This window comes from Hippopotamus amphibius, chromosome 4 (genome assembly GCF_030028045.1).
Source record: "Hippopotamus amphibius kiboko isolate mHipAmp2 chromosome 4, mHipAmp2.hap2, whole genome shotgun sequence".
Lineage (NCBI taxonomy): Eukaryota > Metazoa > Chordata > Mammalia > Artiodactyla > Hippopotamidae > Hippopotamus > Hippopotamus amphibius.
In genome coordinates, this window is record NC_080189.1 from 120,557,562 (window position 1) to 120,573,398 (window position 15,837).

The window sequence follows — 15,837 nt, forward strand, 5'->3', positions numbered from 1 at the left end:
AAGGAGTTGGACTAACACAGGTGGGTGGCCATCTCTGAGACACTCTAACAGGTTACACTCATTCAGTTCAGGACAGTATAAAATGAGTTATAAGAGGAAAGGAGGCTAAATTTAGATAAACATTTCAATTTACACATACATGAAGGGGTCTTCATACTTCCACAAATTAAGTATATAAGCAATGTAGCACTGTCCAGCTTTGCCACTGGGAGATAGTTCTCCATGCATTTCTTTCTTTTTTTTTTAAATAAATTTATTTATTTATTTATTGGCTGTGTGGGTCTTCATTGCTGTGTGCAGGCTTTCTCTAGTTGGCGGCAAGTAGGGGCTACTCTTCATTATGGTATACAGGCTTCTCGTGGGGGTTTCTCTTATTGCAGAGCAGGGGCTCTAGGTGCATGGACTTCAGTAGTTGTGGCACATGGGCTCAATAGTTGTGGCTCATGGGCTCTAGAGCACAGGTTTGGTAGTTGTGGTGCATGGCTTAGTTGCTCCACAGCATGTGGGATCTTCCCAGACCAGGGATGGAACCCATGTCCCCTGCATTGGCAGGTGGATTCTTAACCACTGTGCCACCAGGGAAGTGCCTCCATGAATTTCTTTTATTTATTTTAATCAATTATCTTTTTTATTGGCTGGGTTGGGTCTTTGTTGCTGCACATGGGCTTTCTCTAGTTACAGCAAGTGGGGGCTACTCTTCATTGTGGTGCACGGGCTCATTGTGGTGGCTCCTCATTGTGGTGGCTCCTCTTGTTGAGCACAGGCTCTAGGCACATGGGCTTCAGTAGTTGTGGCACATGGGCTTCAGTAGTTGCGGCACGGGCTCAATAGTTGTGGTGCATGGGCTTAGCTGCTCCGTGGCATGTGGTATCTTCCCGGGGCAGGGATTGAACCCGTGTCCCCTGCATTGGCAGGTGGATTGCCAACCACTGCGCCACCTAGGAAGTTCCCTCCATGCATTTCTTCTGCTCTGCATTGTTCAGCTTCTGAGCAAATGATGTATTGCATGGACTTTACCCTGAGACATTTGCTTACATTCCAGAGTAACTTACCTACCTATTGCCCCTCGCCTTCCTCTCTCCTGCTTTACTTCCTCCTCCTCCCTCTCCCTCAGATGTGCCAGCAGCCTATAACAGCTAGAATCTCCTAATGTTGGAGTTCTTCTATGGTGCAGCCCACCATTCATGCAGGGAAACATCTGACACTTATTATGTTGGCCTGCGGGAAGTGGGGAACCAGTGGAAGATATTTCTCTCATTGATACTTTTTGCTATCTCTGTAAATCAGGGATCTTATATCTTCTGTCAGTATATGTATATGAAACAGTGGCAGGCTAACTTGTTAGCTTGCGAGTAGGGTAAAGTCTCAGACCCTTCATAGTTTCTGACCTAAGTATCATGCACAAGGAATTGCAAACCCAGGTGCCCATGGGAACCAGGCAAGGGATGTGAATTGAGAAGTAGTTCAGGTGTAAAATAATTCATAGCAACTGATGGGGACTGTGGCAACTACAGGCAGTATCTTCTTGTGAAATATCCTACTTTAAAAGTATTTGGGAATCTATTCTACTTGAAAGCACTGTTTGGGTTAAACTAAACTCTCTGGAGCTGAGTCATCACCATTTAGTTTATTCTGTCGTTGATGGCGAGAAACTCCAGACTTTTTTCCTTCTTGGTAACCAAAGAAGAAGTTGGCACAAGACCAAAGTGTTTTCTACTCATAGAAAAATAAAAAATTCTTAGCAAATCCATGTATTCTAAATCCTGACATTGGCTAAGAAGAAATACAGTATTTTTTCTTTTTCAGATATATACCCAGGAATGGAACTGCTGGGTCATATGGTAGTTCTATTTTTGGTTCTTTGAGAAATCTTCATACTGTTTTCCACAGTGGCTGTACCAATTTACATTCCCACCAGCAGTGTAGGAGCATTCTCTTTTAACTACATCCTCACCAGCATTTGTTATTTGAGTTCTTTTTGATGATGGCCATTCTGACAGGTGTGAGGTGTTATCTCATTGTGGTTTTGATTTGCATTTCCCCCATGTTTAGTGATGTTGAGCATCTTTTCATGTACATGTTGGCCATCTGCATTTTCTCTTTGGAAAATTCAGTTCTCATTTTTTTAAATTGGGTTGTTTGTTTTAATGATGTTGAGTTATATGAGCTGTTTATATATGTTGGATACTAACCACATATAGGTCACATCATTTGCAAATATTTTTTCCCATTCAGTAGGTTGTCTTTTCATTTTGTCAGTGGTTTCCTTTTTTTTTTTTTTTTTGGGGGGGTACACCAAGCTCAATCATCTGTTTTTATACATATATCCCTGTATTCCCTCCCTTCCTTGACTCCCCCGCCTTGAGTCCCCCCACCCTCCCCGCCCCAGTCCTCTAAGGCATCTTCCATCCTCGAGTTGGACTCCCTTTGTTATACAACAACTTCCCACTGACTATCTATTTTACAGTTGGTATTATATATATGTCTGTGCTACTCTCTCGCTTTGTCTCAGCTTCCCCTTCACCCGTCAGTGGTTTCCTTTGCTGTGCAAAAGCTTTTAAATTTAGTTAGGTCCCATTTGTTTATTTTTAATTTTCTTTACTTTACTAGACAGATCCAAAAAAAAATATTGCTACAATTTTTGTCAAAGAGTGTTCTGCCTGTGTTTTCCTGTAGGAGTTTTATGGTTTCTGGTCTTAGATTTAGGTCATTAATCCATTTTGAGTTTACATAGGATGTTAGAGAATGTTCTGATTTCATTCTTTTGCAGGTAGCTGTCCAGTTTTCCCAGAACCACTTATTGAAGAGACTATCTTTTATCCATTGTATACTATGTCCTTTGTCATATCTCCTTATGGTCAGTTAATGCATCGGTTTATTTCTGCCAAACTATTTTCCAACGTGGCTGTACTGTTTTAGATTCCTATCAGTAAGGCACTGGAATTCCAGTTGCTCCATGTAGGTTACGTGCTTTTTATAAGTCTTAAACAACAATTCCTTTCTTTCAAGTTTTTCTGAAGATGCGTCATGTTAAAAATTGATATATTATGCTGGAATTTCATATTTTTTCCCAAACACAGGGTGGTTAGACTAGGTAGCAGGCTGAATCAATTCCATTTCTCTTTCTTATAAGTTAATAGAAACTAATTTATTTGTAAGTGTATATATATTTATGAGTTAATTATATGTTAGGAAATCAGTGGTATTTTGGTAAAAATTATGATTAAATTGTGTCTTACATATGTATGATAAATGGTCTTCATATCATTTAAAACTTTTGCTGAATAATTCAAAGTTTCCTAAATATAGAAAAAAAAATTTGTTAAGGCAAATTTTGAGAGTCTTATTTAACATTAGAGTCTTTGGTTATATTAGAACTAAAATTTCAAATGTAGTTGACACAGCCACTCCATCTTTATTTGGAGCTTGCAACAGCCCATGAAAAGAACAACTTAGCATAGCTGGATTACTTTATGAAATTTCCAAGCCAGTAGCAGTTATAATGTTAGTAGAACTGGCCTCCGCAGATAATGCAGGTCATTCAGACCAAACTGGAATTTTCAGTCGCCCTTTAAGTCATTCAGTAAGGTGCTAATGAAACTTAGAAGTAAAATTTGGCTTCTCTAATGTCCAGAGTGGCAATACTGCCTTGCATACGATAACATTAGTGTTTTAATATCCTTTCATTTATTCTGGGAAAAACACCAAAAGTGAAAGTGAATTTTCCAGAATAGAGACACTTAGGTTTGCTCTTTTTTGTGACTAGTTTCTTAGGATAATTTGCAAAGCTTTTCGCAAAAGCTAAATTAAATATAGTACAGAAGTAGAATTAAACTTCAACATTCATACTTTTTCTCAAGATGTGATTTGTTATTAAGTAGGGTTTTTAAAAGATGGCTGTCTTAATTAAATATTCAAAAGAGGCTGAGATTGCAGTTATATATGCAAATTGACATTTTTTAGTATCTCAGCTTGAAATTATTACTTACTCTTTCTCAAGAATGCTACCATTTAGAGGCAAGGAAATTGAAGATATTTTGGTAAAAATTATGATTAAATTGCGTCTTAGTGCAAGACCCAACTGTCCTCTGCCTTGGACTATTTCTGTGTCTTCCCATTGACGATGAATGCTAATAGAAGCAATATCAAAGTGGTTATCATGTAATATGAAGTAAACGCCAATCAACTCCAATAATCTTTGTGTAGACAGCATCCACTCAGAAATGCTGCTTACCTGGTGCAGACCATAAATGAGAAAATTTGTAACTTTCACAAATAGCCAATTCTTTAATTTGGGACTATAAAAAGACAGCAAAAGGAATGCTTTGGAACAGTTGAGTCCACCCACACAGTGAAATGGAGCTACATATGTGTATATATCCCTAAAGTTAGCTTACAGATGTTTACATGTACAGGTATGCTTTTCATAGACTTGAGATTCTGTTATAACAGTTTTCAATCTCTTCTCATGAATAAACAAAGATAATCATGAGCCAGGTAGCCAAGTGGGTAGTATTTATTTTTATTTATCCTAGTTTTTCCTTTTTCTTGCATCTTCTGAGCCTTTTGTTACCATGTCCTATGTTGTATTGGGATAGAAAAATTTTTTTTCCTGAGCTCTTTATTGGAATATAATTGCTTTACACTGTTGTGCCAGTTTTTGCTGTACACCAGAGTGAATCAGCTGTATTTATACATATATCAAGGACAGACAAATATTGATCCAAGGAATGTATTAGTAAATAGTGTATTAGTTATTTATCAGTCTTTGCTTACACCTTTTCCCTATTGTACACCCAACTGCAGTCTTATTTTTTCTCTAAAACAAAAGATATTTTATTACAGGGTGTTCTGCCAAATTCTGACTGCTGGCGTATCGTTTATTAGAATAATGGTATGATTTAGTACTGAGTATTCTTTTTGTGTTTTCGTTTTCTCTGACTATAATATTTCTTTTAAGCAGGACAGTGGTAAAAAGAAGGGTATTTTATATTTGCAGTGATCCGTTTTAAAGCAGCAGACTTCCTGTTCCTCAGGCAATATTACATAGACTATATTTGCCCATTCATTAAATGCATAAAACTTTTCCAAATTGATTCATTTCCTTAGTGACAAATAAAGGAGAAAATTCTAGTCATTCTCAAGAAAACCTAGAGAGTTGGTGGAAGATATTAAGAGGCTTAAGGTCAGTAATTTGACCTTTTAATTATCTTCTTTAATTAGGACATAAAGAATGTATGAAATAACTTTTAATGGAGGATAGAATTTGAAAAATGAAATAAAATCTCAACTTCCCACATACAGCATTTGTGAGGAAAAATGAAACAGAAATATATATTTGTATAATAGTGGGAAAAAAAGGAATGTGTTTTTTGAGTTTGCTCGATGTCCTTCATTATTAAATTATAGCAGGATTCCTAGTACGTATGCAACATATTTGCATGAGTATTAAAATAATTCATCATGATTAATTCTATTATAGTAAATATCAGCCCTAATCACAATCTGCCGTGCACTATAGTGGTTTGTCAGTATTTCATATTTTACTGGTGTTGCAGTGAAATTGCAGCTTCTGTAACAGCACCAATGCCGTCTGAGTTCACTGTGATTAATGTGTTTCTGAAGCAGTTCTAATAATGATTAGCCAGTTTCATAAAGTGTTACAGAATAAGGTCGATGTGAGAAAAATTTTAAAGCTCTTCAAAATGTGCATTCTAGCAAGTGCCTCTAGCAACAAATTGGGTTTCTTGAAGGATGAAGAGGTTTAACCTTGGAAACAGCTGAACTACTGGGGCAACGGTGGGCAAAGGTTCAGTACTTTGCCTTCAGCTACTTAAAGGCTCAGAAGAAAGCAGGACTAGTCTAGAATTAATGGTTGAGAGTTATGAGGAAGTAGATATCAATCTGATATACTGAAAATTCAAAAAATCAAAACTCACAAGACGCAGAATGAGCTTCATGGATTTAATGGGCCCAGTAAGGTGTGGAGCTTCCTATTACTGGAAGTGTTCAGGGAGAGGCAAGATACCTGCTTAGAGAATTTTGCAAGGTATGCTTTTAATGATTCAGAAGAGAGTTTTCTTTAGGTAAATTCTGAATTCCTTTTCAACGATGAGTTTCCATAAATTAATTTCCTTCACAGTGTTAACAAATTTCTTACATTGTTCTTAGATTTTGGTGGAAGCTTCAGTGGGAGATGGCTTCACTGGAGACATTGCAATTGATGATTTGTCGTTTATGGACTGCACTCTTTACCCTGGTAAGGAAGAATATTTTAGTATAAGAGTTTTTTTTTTTTCAAACCTGTTTATTTGAAAAAAAAATGCCAAGGAAATCAATATTTTATTTCAATAAATATTCCAAAATACTCCCACTTCTGCTCTATTCTATTAATATATCAACTCTGGAAAAGATTGTGAATCTTTGCTAGTAATCAGCCTTAAGATCTTTGCAAACATAGTAAAGAGGTTTGAATCAATTCTGCGTGTAATATATGCAAAATATTAGGAAATTGTGTCACATTAAACTCTAATTTCATCATATTTGGGGGGTTATAGTAGCAGAATTGGTTGCCTTATAATTACATTGTTTTGGAGACTTTAATAACCTCTCAGTTACCTTCAGTGAGTTTTACCTTTGGGCTGCACTTTACATATCCTCGACGATTGTTGCCAGCCATTTCCTTTTCAAGTTATAGACTTCTTTCCATTAAAGAAAGCTAATGCATATCTTCCAGATTTATTTCTCCATCCTCAACTTTTCCCCTGAACTCCAGATTTAGGTACTAACCACCTACTCAACATCCCAACTTTGACATAATAGGCATCTCAAAGATAACTAGGGAAAATAAGCTAAAACAAACACATCCCAGGGGAGATGCCTCCAGGCAGTGCATAGTGATCTAGTAGGGCTGAGTAGCAAGCTCTTGGAGGGTAATCTTGGCACTGAGGCTGTAGACTCTTTAATTGCCTGACAAGGGGAAGCACAGTCTCTCTTCCTAGAGTGATCAGCGACTGGGTAGTTTAAAAATCATTTGCAGAACTCCATGTGGAGAGCACTTTCATGTGCTGAAAACTTAACATGCCGCCCTGGTCCACCATGACCGGCATTACCAGTCAGAAGAGTACCAGCCTCTCTCCAGACATAATCAGAGGGCTGGATTCCAATTCTTTCTGCTGTAGCTACATGTCACAGCTCTGACTCTCCACCTCATCATTCTGGCAGGAGTAATTACCATTCTCTGTGCAGTGGTTTCAATGGGACTCTGCAGAAAGCCAGACCCCGCTCTGGAAAGCCAGCAAGAAGGAAATCAGAATTCAACAAGTTTACCCTTATACCTCAAGGTCTAAAAGTAAATTCTTGATGACCCATCGCTCCCTCACTCCTACCATTCTTGCACGCCTCCTGGTCTCAGTAAATGATAAGTTTATCTCTAGTTGCTGCTTCTTCATCAGCAGGTCTGGTCAGCCACTAGCTTCACATGCATCTGGAGTCCACTATTTCTCGTGCTGTTGCTACTCTCGTCTTGGTGCAAGCCACCATTGTCTCTATATAGATTATTGTGGTTGCTTTTTAAATGACCTATCTGCTTCTAACCTTGAATCGTATAATTTCTTCTCAAAACAGCAGCCAGAATGATCCTTTTCAAACTTACATAAGCTCATGTCACCCTATCATGAGTCTCCCTATGACATCCCACCTCATTCAGAACAAGAGCCAAACTTCTTCCAATAACTTCCAAGGAATAAATGACTGGCCCTCTCATACAGCTGTGACTTTGCCTTCTACCAACATGCTTCTAATTGATGTCTCTCAACAAGACCTCTTGACTGGTCCTTGATCACTCCAACACATTTATGCCTTGGGACTTTTATACCTGCTTTTCCTGCTTCCTGGAATGTGCTTCCCCCAGAGATCCTCTTCACCCCTTTACTTCTTTCTGATCTCTGCTTGAAAATTTCTTCTCTAGTGACACTTTCTCTCAACCTCTCTCTCTTCCCCCCCCCCCCAACACATCTCTTCTTATCTCCTTACCTGACATTTTCTATCTTCTTCCCCTGTATTTTCTCCACAACACCTATCCCCTTGTAGTCAGATTTGATTTTCCCCCACAATAGTGTTGGTGCATGAGACCAGGGGTTTTATCTGATCACTGCCGTACCTTCAGTAGCATAGAGTATCTGGCACATAGTGATACTCAATAAACATCTATCGGATATATGGGTGGATAGGCGGAGAGACGTCTGTTCTTTTTTTTAAATGCAATTCCATTCTTCATACCTTCTTTTTTAATTTAATTATTTAATTAGTTTATTTTTGGCTGCATTGGGTCTTCGTTGCTTCACACAGGCTTTCTCTAGTTGCGATAAGCGGGGGCTACTCTTCATTGCAGTGCATGGGCTTCTTATTGCGATGGCTTCTCTTGTTGTAGAGCACAGGCTCTAGGCACATGGGCTCAGTAGTTGTGGCTCGTGGGCTCTAGAGCACAGGCTCAGTAGTTGTGGCACACGAGCTTAGTTGCTCTGCGGCATGTGGAATCTTCCCGAACCAGAGATCAAACCCATGTCTCCTGCATTGGCAGGCAGATTCTTAACCACTGCACCACCAGGGAAGCCCTAAAATATTAATTACTTTTGTAGGTAAGACACTATATATCAGCTTCTGTTGAAAGCCAAATCTCTGTGGCTTACAACCACAAGCATTTCTTTCTTACTCTTTAAGTGTGTGATTTGGCGTAGAATAATAACAGCAAACATATGTAACTATTGTTCATAGCTCTGTATGTAGTTCCAAGCTATGTGTCCCTATTCCATGTGCCCTGTGTATCCGGGACCCTGGCTGATGGACCAAGTCCCTGTGTGACACATTCTGTTTTTAAGTTAGAGGAGTGGGAAAAGAAAGAACACTTAACTCTCCTATTAGGGCCTCATGTCTACTCACTTCATTGGTCAGAGCAAGTTAGTTGGCCAAGCCTAGCAATAGGGCAAGGAAGTATTTGCCACAGACCTGGAGCTTGGCGGGGCAGGGAATACAGAAAGTCCTTATAAGACAGGGAGCTGATAAATGGTCACATTAATACCATCTGTCACTCTGTGTATCATCTCATATAATCCTATATCCTTTTAAGAGTCTAGTGCCTGGTGCATCACAGTTGAAGAGCTCTTGGATGATGAGTAGGATGGATGCCTTTGTTATCCCAGTTATAGCTAGGCTACCCAGCTATAAAGCTGCAGAGTACAATGTCTGCTTCTTTGGATCATAATGGTTACCACTATTATTATTATTGCACATCAAATACACTAACCTCCCAAGGAAGAGAAAGCAATTTCCATTTTACAGGTGTGAAAAACTAAAAGAGCATAGGTGACCTAGATGAGAATGCAATTGAGGGAAGGAATGAAATTTTCACCTAAGGTGTCTGATTTCAGGGCCAAATCACCTCCCACTCTTAGCTTATGGAGAATCCAGTGGCAGAGGAGAACAAAAAAGAATACAAAAAGGAAACACAAGTCATCATCGCTACTGTTGCTGCTTTAATTATCCAGCTACATGCATTCTATGGCTGATGTTTCCAAGGTGGAGGGAAAAGGACTGTAAGAAACAAGGGCAGAGATGTGAAATATCAGTTACACACCATTAGTCCCAATTTTCTGGTTTAAGGCTTGGAAGAAAAATATGGAATTTTAAAGACAGTCTGAACTGTGTGGTTTTCATATTGGCATCATAACAAAGGAAACTTTGGGTTGAAACCACAAAGCCTGCTGAAGCCATAGGTTTCATAAAGGCAAGTTGATGTGATCTTACCATTAGATGAAAATGAAAATAAAAATAAAAATTAGGCTCTTAATAAAAACATTGCTCTTGATTATCAGTCAGTGTTTTGCATGACGTCGTGTTAGATGAGGTGGGGTCAGTCCATGTAGGTTCAGTTAGCGACACTGATTTGCTTCCAATATAAACATTATCTACAGCATGTTTCCTCATTGATTAACAAAACAAAACAAGTAAAAACTAAAAAAACACAAACTGTTGACCTCATGACCAAAGTGCAGATGTGTAACCTGTAATTTTATTTTATACTAAAAGTGACTGAAAAGGAGTAGATTATTTCGTTTTTAGCCATTTCTTCAAAATCACCGTCTTTCCCCCATATCGCCCTTGTTCCTTTTGATGACATCGGCATTCTCTAGCAACCCAGGATTGAAACTCCATAGTTGTCTTTGGCTTTACCCTTAAACTTGCCCACTTGAGAATACTGCTGACTCCAGCTCCAAAGTATTTCTCACATCTGTTCTACTTTTTCCATGACCTCTGCCATGACTTTGGTTCGAAGCAGTGTTGACTTAAATGATTGAGCTTCTTAACTGCAAACTTTTATTAATTTTCCTCAATAGTTTTAATGCCATAAAACTAGTTTCTTTTCACTTTGTCCTAAACCATCACTGCTTGCTCTTCTAGGTGAATTCTCTCTCATTTTCTAACTTATAGTTGTTTCTAACAATTTTCAAATCCATTCTCAGTTATGGGTTGTATCTCCTTTGTTTCAATACTTTGATGATAAAGATTCTCATTTTAAATCTAATTCAGGAGGAAAGGAGAGAAACAGCTGTTTAGGCAAGATTAATTACATTTCTAGGGAAAGTAGACAATCTTAACCATGCAATAGAATCCTACGATTCTCTGCACCAGTGTGTGATGATGTTGTCTGTTCCCAGAGTAGATAATGATGCAAAATGATGGCAAAGTTAAATAGCTTTCCCTTCTCCTTGAATTAGACATTCAGAGTAGATTATTTAGGAAGAATTGTTGCCAGACACTCAGATTTTTAAATATTATCCCAAAGGAAGTATCTGTTTCACATTATTTCTTCCATCTTCCATCAGAAAAGCAAGACGAGCATGTGCAGCAGGAGTATTCTTTCTTGTGTCCGAGATGATTGGTGAGATAGCTGGGTTATTTGGAAAAATAAATCTGTGACAACGTGGCATCACTGCACACTGTTTGCAAAGAAAGAAAAAATACCTACGCACTTTTCATCAAAGTTAAAATTTCAGAATTCAGCAAGTGTATTACATTTATTACTAGAATTAATAATTATTCGAATTAGAACACCACTATCCAAGTTATTAGTGTTTTGATTTTCACAGGAAAGTTGTTACTAAGTCAGTGGCATTTCTTGCAACTGATGATACCTTAAAATTGAAAAAGTATTGGTAACTCTTTAGAGAATGCTTAACAGCATTTTTTTTATCATGTTCCTCCCCTACCCACCAGATGGTTTCTGTTGTTATTGTTGCCACAGTGGCTGAGTTGATTGGATTTTTGACATCCCTCCTTCTTCACCTCAGTATCTCACCAGCTTTATTTGTGCTTGATCAAGTCTCCCTTCCTTCTGCAAAGAATGATGTTTGTTTCAGTGGCAAAATATGTGAGTTCTTTTGTGTTCACTTTTATGATATCACCTACAGCTTTTTACCTTCTAATACTAAGCTGTTTGGTGTATCCATTACATTTGTCTCAGGATAAGAAATTACATGAAAGCATTTTGCTTTGAGGTCCTTTTTTTTCATATTTTTCGAAAGGAAATGCAGACTCTGAAGAAAATTTTAGAAATGTTGGAAATATTTGCAGTTCTGTAAAAGACTTCAAGGCAAAAATGAAGAAATTTGAGACTCAGTGATTGTGATTTGAAATATTCTGGTTTTAGTGTCTTTGGTGTAGTCTCATAAAGTGATTTAGCATATACCTAGGGAAAAAATTTGCCCAAAGCCTAGCGTCCATGCAACTTAGTATTTTTATTGGGTTGGCAATAAAAAAAGTTTGTTTGGGTTTTTCATAAGATCTTACAGGAAAACTCAAACTTTTTGGCCAACCCAATATGTTCCTAGAAAATAAAATTGGACAAATAACTGACTTAATCTAGTTTAAATTTAAAACTTTAAAATTTTGTCATCTTTTAGTTGAGGGAAATGCTAAATACCAAAAATGGAGAAGGCTGTTAAAATACTTTTAGCTTGAAAATTGTCCAGCTGCTAATTAAGTCTATTTGTAAAGACAACTCATAAAATGAGGCAAATAGCTGTTTCACAGTTTTTAATAAATCAGATCCAAAGAATAGCTACATTTCAGTAAAACCTACTACCTAGAAAGACACAGACACTTTAGTATGATTATGCTAAATATAGTTGTTTCAGCTTGTGGGTATAACTAGGTTATTGTGTTAAGTGCAATAGGAAAAATATATGCTTTTCTCCTGGTGCTGTAGAGATTTCAAATTTTTCATTTTTCTGAAGATTGATTATGTTTAAACCTCAAGTAGTCTTTTAGATTTTTAAATTAAATATATTTCTTAACATCGGAAGTCACAAGAAAAACATGCCTGGAGATAAAGAACAACTGCGTATTAGTCAAGTAATTCACACAGTTGTGATATGCCTAAGCTGGCAATAATTTATCAGCGGCTTAGGATATCAGTTTTATTTGCTTAATTACCAATGTGGGAATAGCTGTAGGGAGGAAGTGTAGTATAAAATAAGTTGGAAAATCTGTTTTTACCAGAAAGATTATATTAGGGTAGCATGAAGTATATCCTATTTGTTACAAGGAATTCACAGAGCAAGGAATTAGAACATTGAGTCCATCTGGAGCCTGAGTCAACTACTTAGAGTGACAGCTGTGCAGGTGAGTTGGTTTCCCTTTGGCTTAGGGATGTGCAAGAAAATCAGATCAAACCAGACTAATCTCTGCTTATTGGTGCTCAGTTATTTGCATTTCACCTTTGCAATTTTGTCTCATCTGCAAAGCTTTTAGTGTTTTCTTGTTTTAAGAGAATTAACTCTATCATTGCTACCAACATTAGCATTTCTAAACAATCACAGGTTTAAAAAAATCATGAGTTTGGCTATGGAGTAAATGTTTGTGTCCCGCCAATATTCGTATGTTGGATCCTTAACCCCCCAATGTGATGGTATTTGGAGGTGGGGCCATTGGAAGGTAATTAGGGTTGATTAGTTCATGAAGGTGATGCCCTCATGATGGGATTAGTGTTTTATAAGAAGAGGAAGAAATGTGAGATCTCTCTCTCTCTGCATGCATGTACCCGGGAAGGCCACGTGAGGACATAACCCAGAAGACAGCCCTCACCAAGAACGCAGCCATGTTGGTGCCCTGATACTGGACTTTCAGCCTCTAGAGCTGTGAGAAATAAATTGTGTTTAAGTCCCCCCCACCCCCCCAGTCTGTGGGATTCTATTATAGCAGCCCAAACTAAGATGGGATTATGATTCTAGGTATATTTTACTGTTAAAATTGCTCACAATTTATATGTTTTAAAAACGTGAAGTTTATCCACGTACTATATGAAATCATTTCTAGTATCACCTGAGTTCAAAGCATGATTCTTTAAGAAATCATGCTCTGAGTCATAGCAGAGGAAAACAAACCAACTTGATGTTCCTCACATGAAAGTCTAAACCATCTGTGAGGACCAGAGATGTGTCAGGAGGCTTACAGGTCTTGCCATGCCTCAGTATCCAAATGATGTCTTGGTCTAACGAGGTGTGTCTGGGCTCTGTTTTGCTTCTGCATGGCAGATGACCAGGAATCAGTGGCAACTCTGATTTTCCAGTTATACCACCATTTCCGAAATTGGACTCTGGAGTAAGAAACACTTTCCTCCAGTTGTTCTTTTGGTGCTCTCAAATACAAACATATTATACATATCTTTTAAGATTCACTAATTCTGCTGGAGTAATAAGGAGTAATGAGGAAATGACTAAGAATTTTAGGATTTAAGAAGCCTAGTCAAACTCATGCAAACTAATTAGAATAAATCCAGGCATAGGCTTATGGAAATGAATTAGAAAAATGATAAAGGGAAGATTATATTAAGAATAGCCAGAGATTATAATACAATTACAAAATAATAGAAGTAAGAAAACAGTTGAATATTATTTTCAAAGTTCTGAGAAAAAATAACTGTTAGTCTAGAGCAAAGTAAAATTCTTTCAGGAACAAGGGGAAAAAGGCTCTCAGAGCATGACATTCACAAACAAACAAAAAATGGTTTTACTGCCCCAGACTCCTACCAAATGATGTAAATGTGAATGTTAGGAGACAAAGTGAGCTCAGCAAGAGCTGAGATGCAAAAGGAAATAGACAGTAAAGAAAATGGCAAACACACTGCTAATTCTAGATATACCAGTGGATGATGAGCATGTGATAGGACCAGAATGTTTATACACTACTGAGAAGTATAGAAATCGATACAATTCATTTTGAAAGCTGTTTGGCATTATGTAGTCAAGTTAAATGTGCATGCTCTGTGACCAAGCGATTCCACACCTATGTATATCAGGAGACGTGTACAAACAAACAAAAACTCAAAAACTATTGATGGTAGAATGGCTATATAACATATGTTACATATTCATATAGTGAAATATTATACAGCAGTCAACACAGCTAAACTGCAGGAACATACATTCGCTTGGATGGATGAATGTACAATGTTGAGAAAAAAATCAAGTTGCAGATTATATAGAGAATGAGTCCTTTCATTTAAAGTTCGAATCTAAACAACATTTTACTTAAAAAGGACCTACATGGTGCTCCATGTGTATGGTCACTATTCTAAGAGTTTCACAATGTTAAGTTATTTTGTCACATAACGAGCTAATAAGTAAACACTGTAAGAGGTTATTTGGTATATATGCAAATGAAGAAAATGTAAACACAAATGAAAGCAAAGAAATAAAAGACCCACAAATTTCAATGTCCTGTGAACCAGGAGAGATGGCAGTGCGGGTGTGGAATCCACAAGGAAACAGTGGAGGGTTCAAAACTGTGAGTTTTATTTTCATAAACTGAAAGGTAAATATATGGCTGTTCTTCTTCTTTAAACCAGGAATATATTTTATGTTCATTCTTGCATATGTATAATACATTTCATAGTAAAATATAAAATGGTAAGTGAGAGAAGTTTAAGTTGCACCAATAGATTAATAGATCAAAAAGTGGCCATTCGTGTGAAAAAAGTTGAATTTAGATTCTTATCACAGACAATATGTAAAAAGAGTTTGGATGGAGAAAAGATCTAAATATGAAAAATAAAGCTATCAAAATTTTATGGAAATTATAGAAAACATTTGTGATATTAGAATAAGGTTCCTTTTTAGTGAAATTTTAAAGCACAAACTATAAAGGAAATGATTGATATATTAAAATTAGAGTATTTAATTCTGAAAGACACCATACAAAATGGAAAGAAATCATAGATTAGGTGAGCGTATTTGTCACTTAGATAAATAGTTGAGGATTCATATAGAGAATATAGTACTAATTTAAAACTGTAAATTAATAAGAAAAAGACAGTGGATTCAATAGAAGAAAAAAAAGCAGGGGATGTGAACAGTCAAAAACTAGAGTAAGATACTTGATTGGCCTCTAAAGTCTCAATAATTAAGGAAATACAAGTTAAAATATCAAGGAATTATTATTTCAGAACTATTGTCCTGGCAGGCATTAAAAAATTCTGATGAAGCCCAGTGTTGGCTAGAATATGAGAAATGCACATACTTTGGGTAGAATTGAGTAAACCACCTTTGGAAACAACTTAAGTTGACCGATTACATACCCTATAACTTTGCAATTTCATTTCAAGGTGACTTGTCTTGGAAATACTCTGGCATGTATTCACAAAGAAATATACAAAGATGTCCATTGTGGCACACTTTATAAATATTCTTGCTGTCCTGCTTGAGAAGAGATACACCAGCTACAGACTATTTGTACAGTAAATATTTGACTCCAGGTATTCATTTCACTGAACATCCTAAA

General features: G+C 37.1%; 1 protein-coding gene across 1 annotated transcript in view; it reads left to right on the plus strand.

The window, feature by feature from the left end:
- Window positions 1-15,837, plus strand: part of MALRD1 (MAM and LDL receptor class A domain containing 1) — a 578,637-nt gene that overhangs the window by 159,399 nt on the left and 403,401 nt on the right. The window contains exon 20 of the mRNA XM_057732597.1: window positions 6,172-6,259. Coding sequence (XP_057588580.1) covers window positions 6,172-6,259 — 88 coding nt within the window. The remainder of the gene's footprint in view (window positions 1-6,171; window positions 6,260-15,837) is intronic.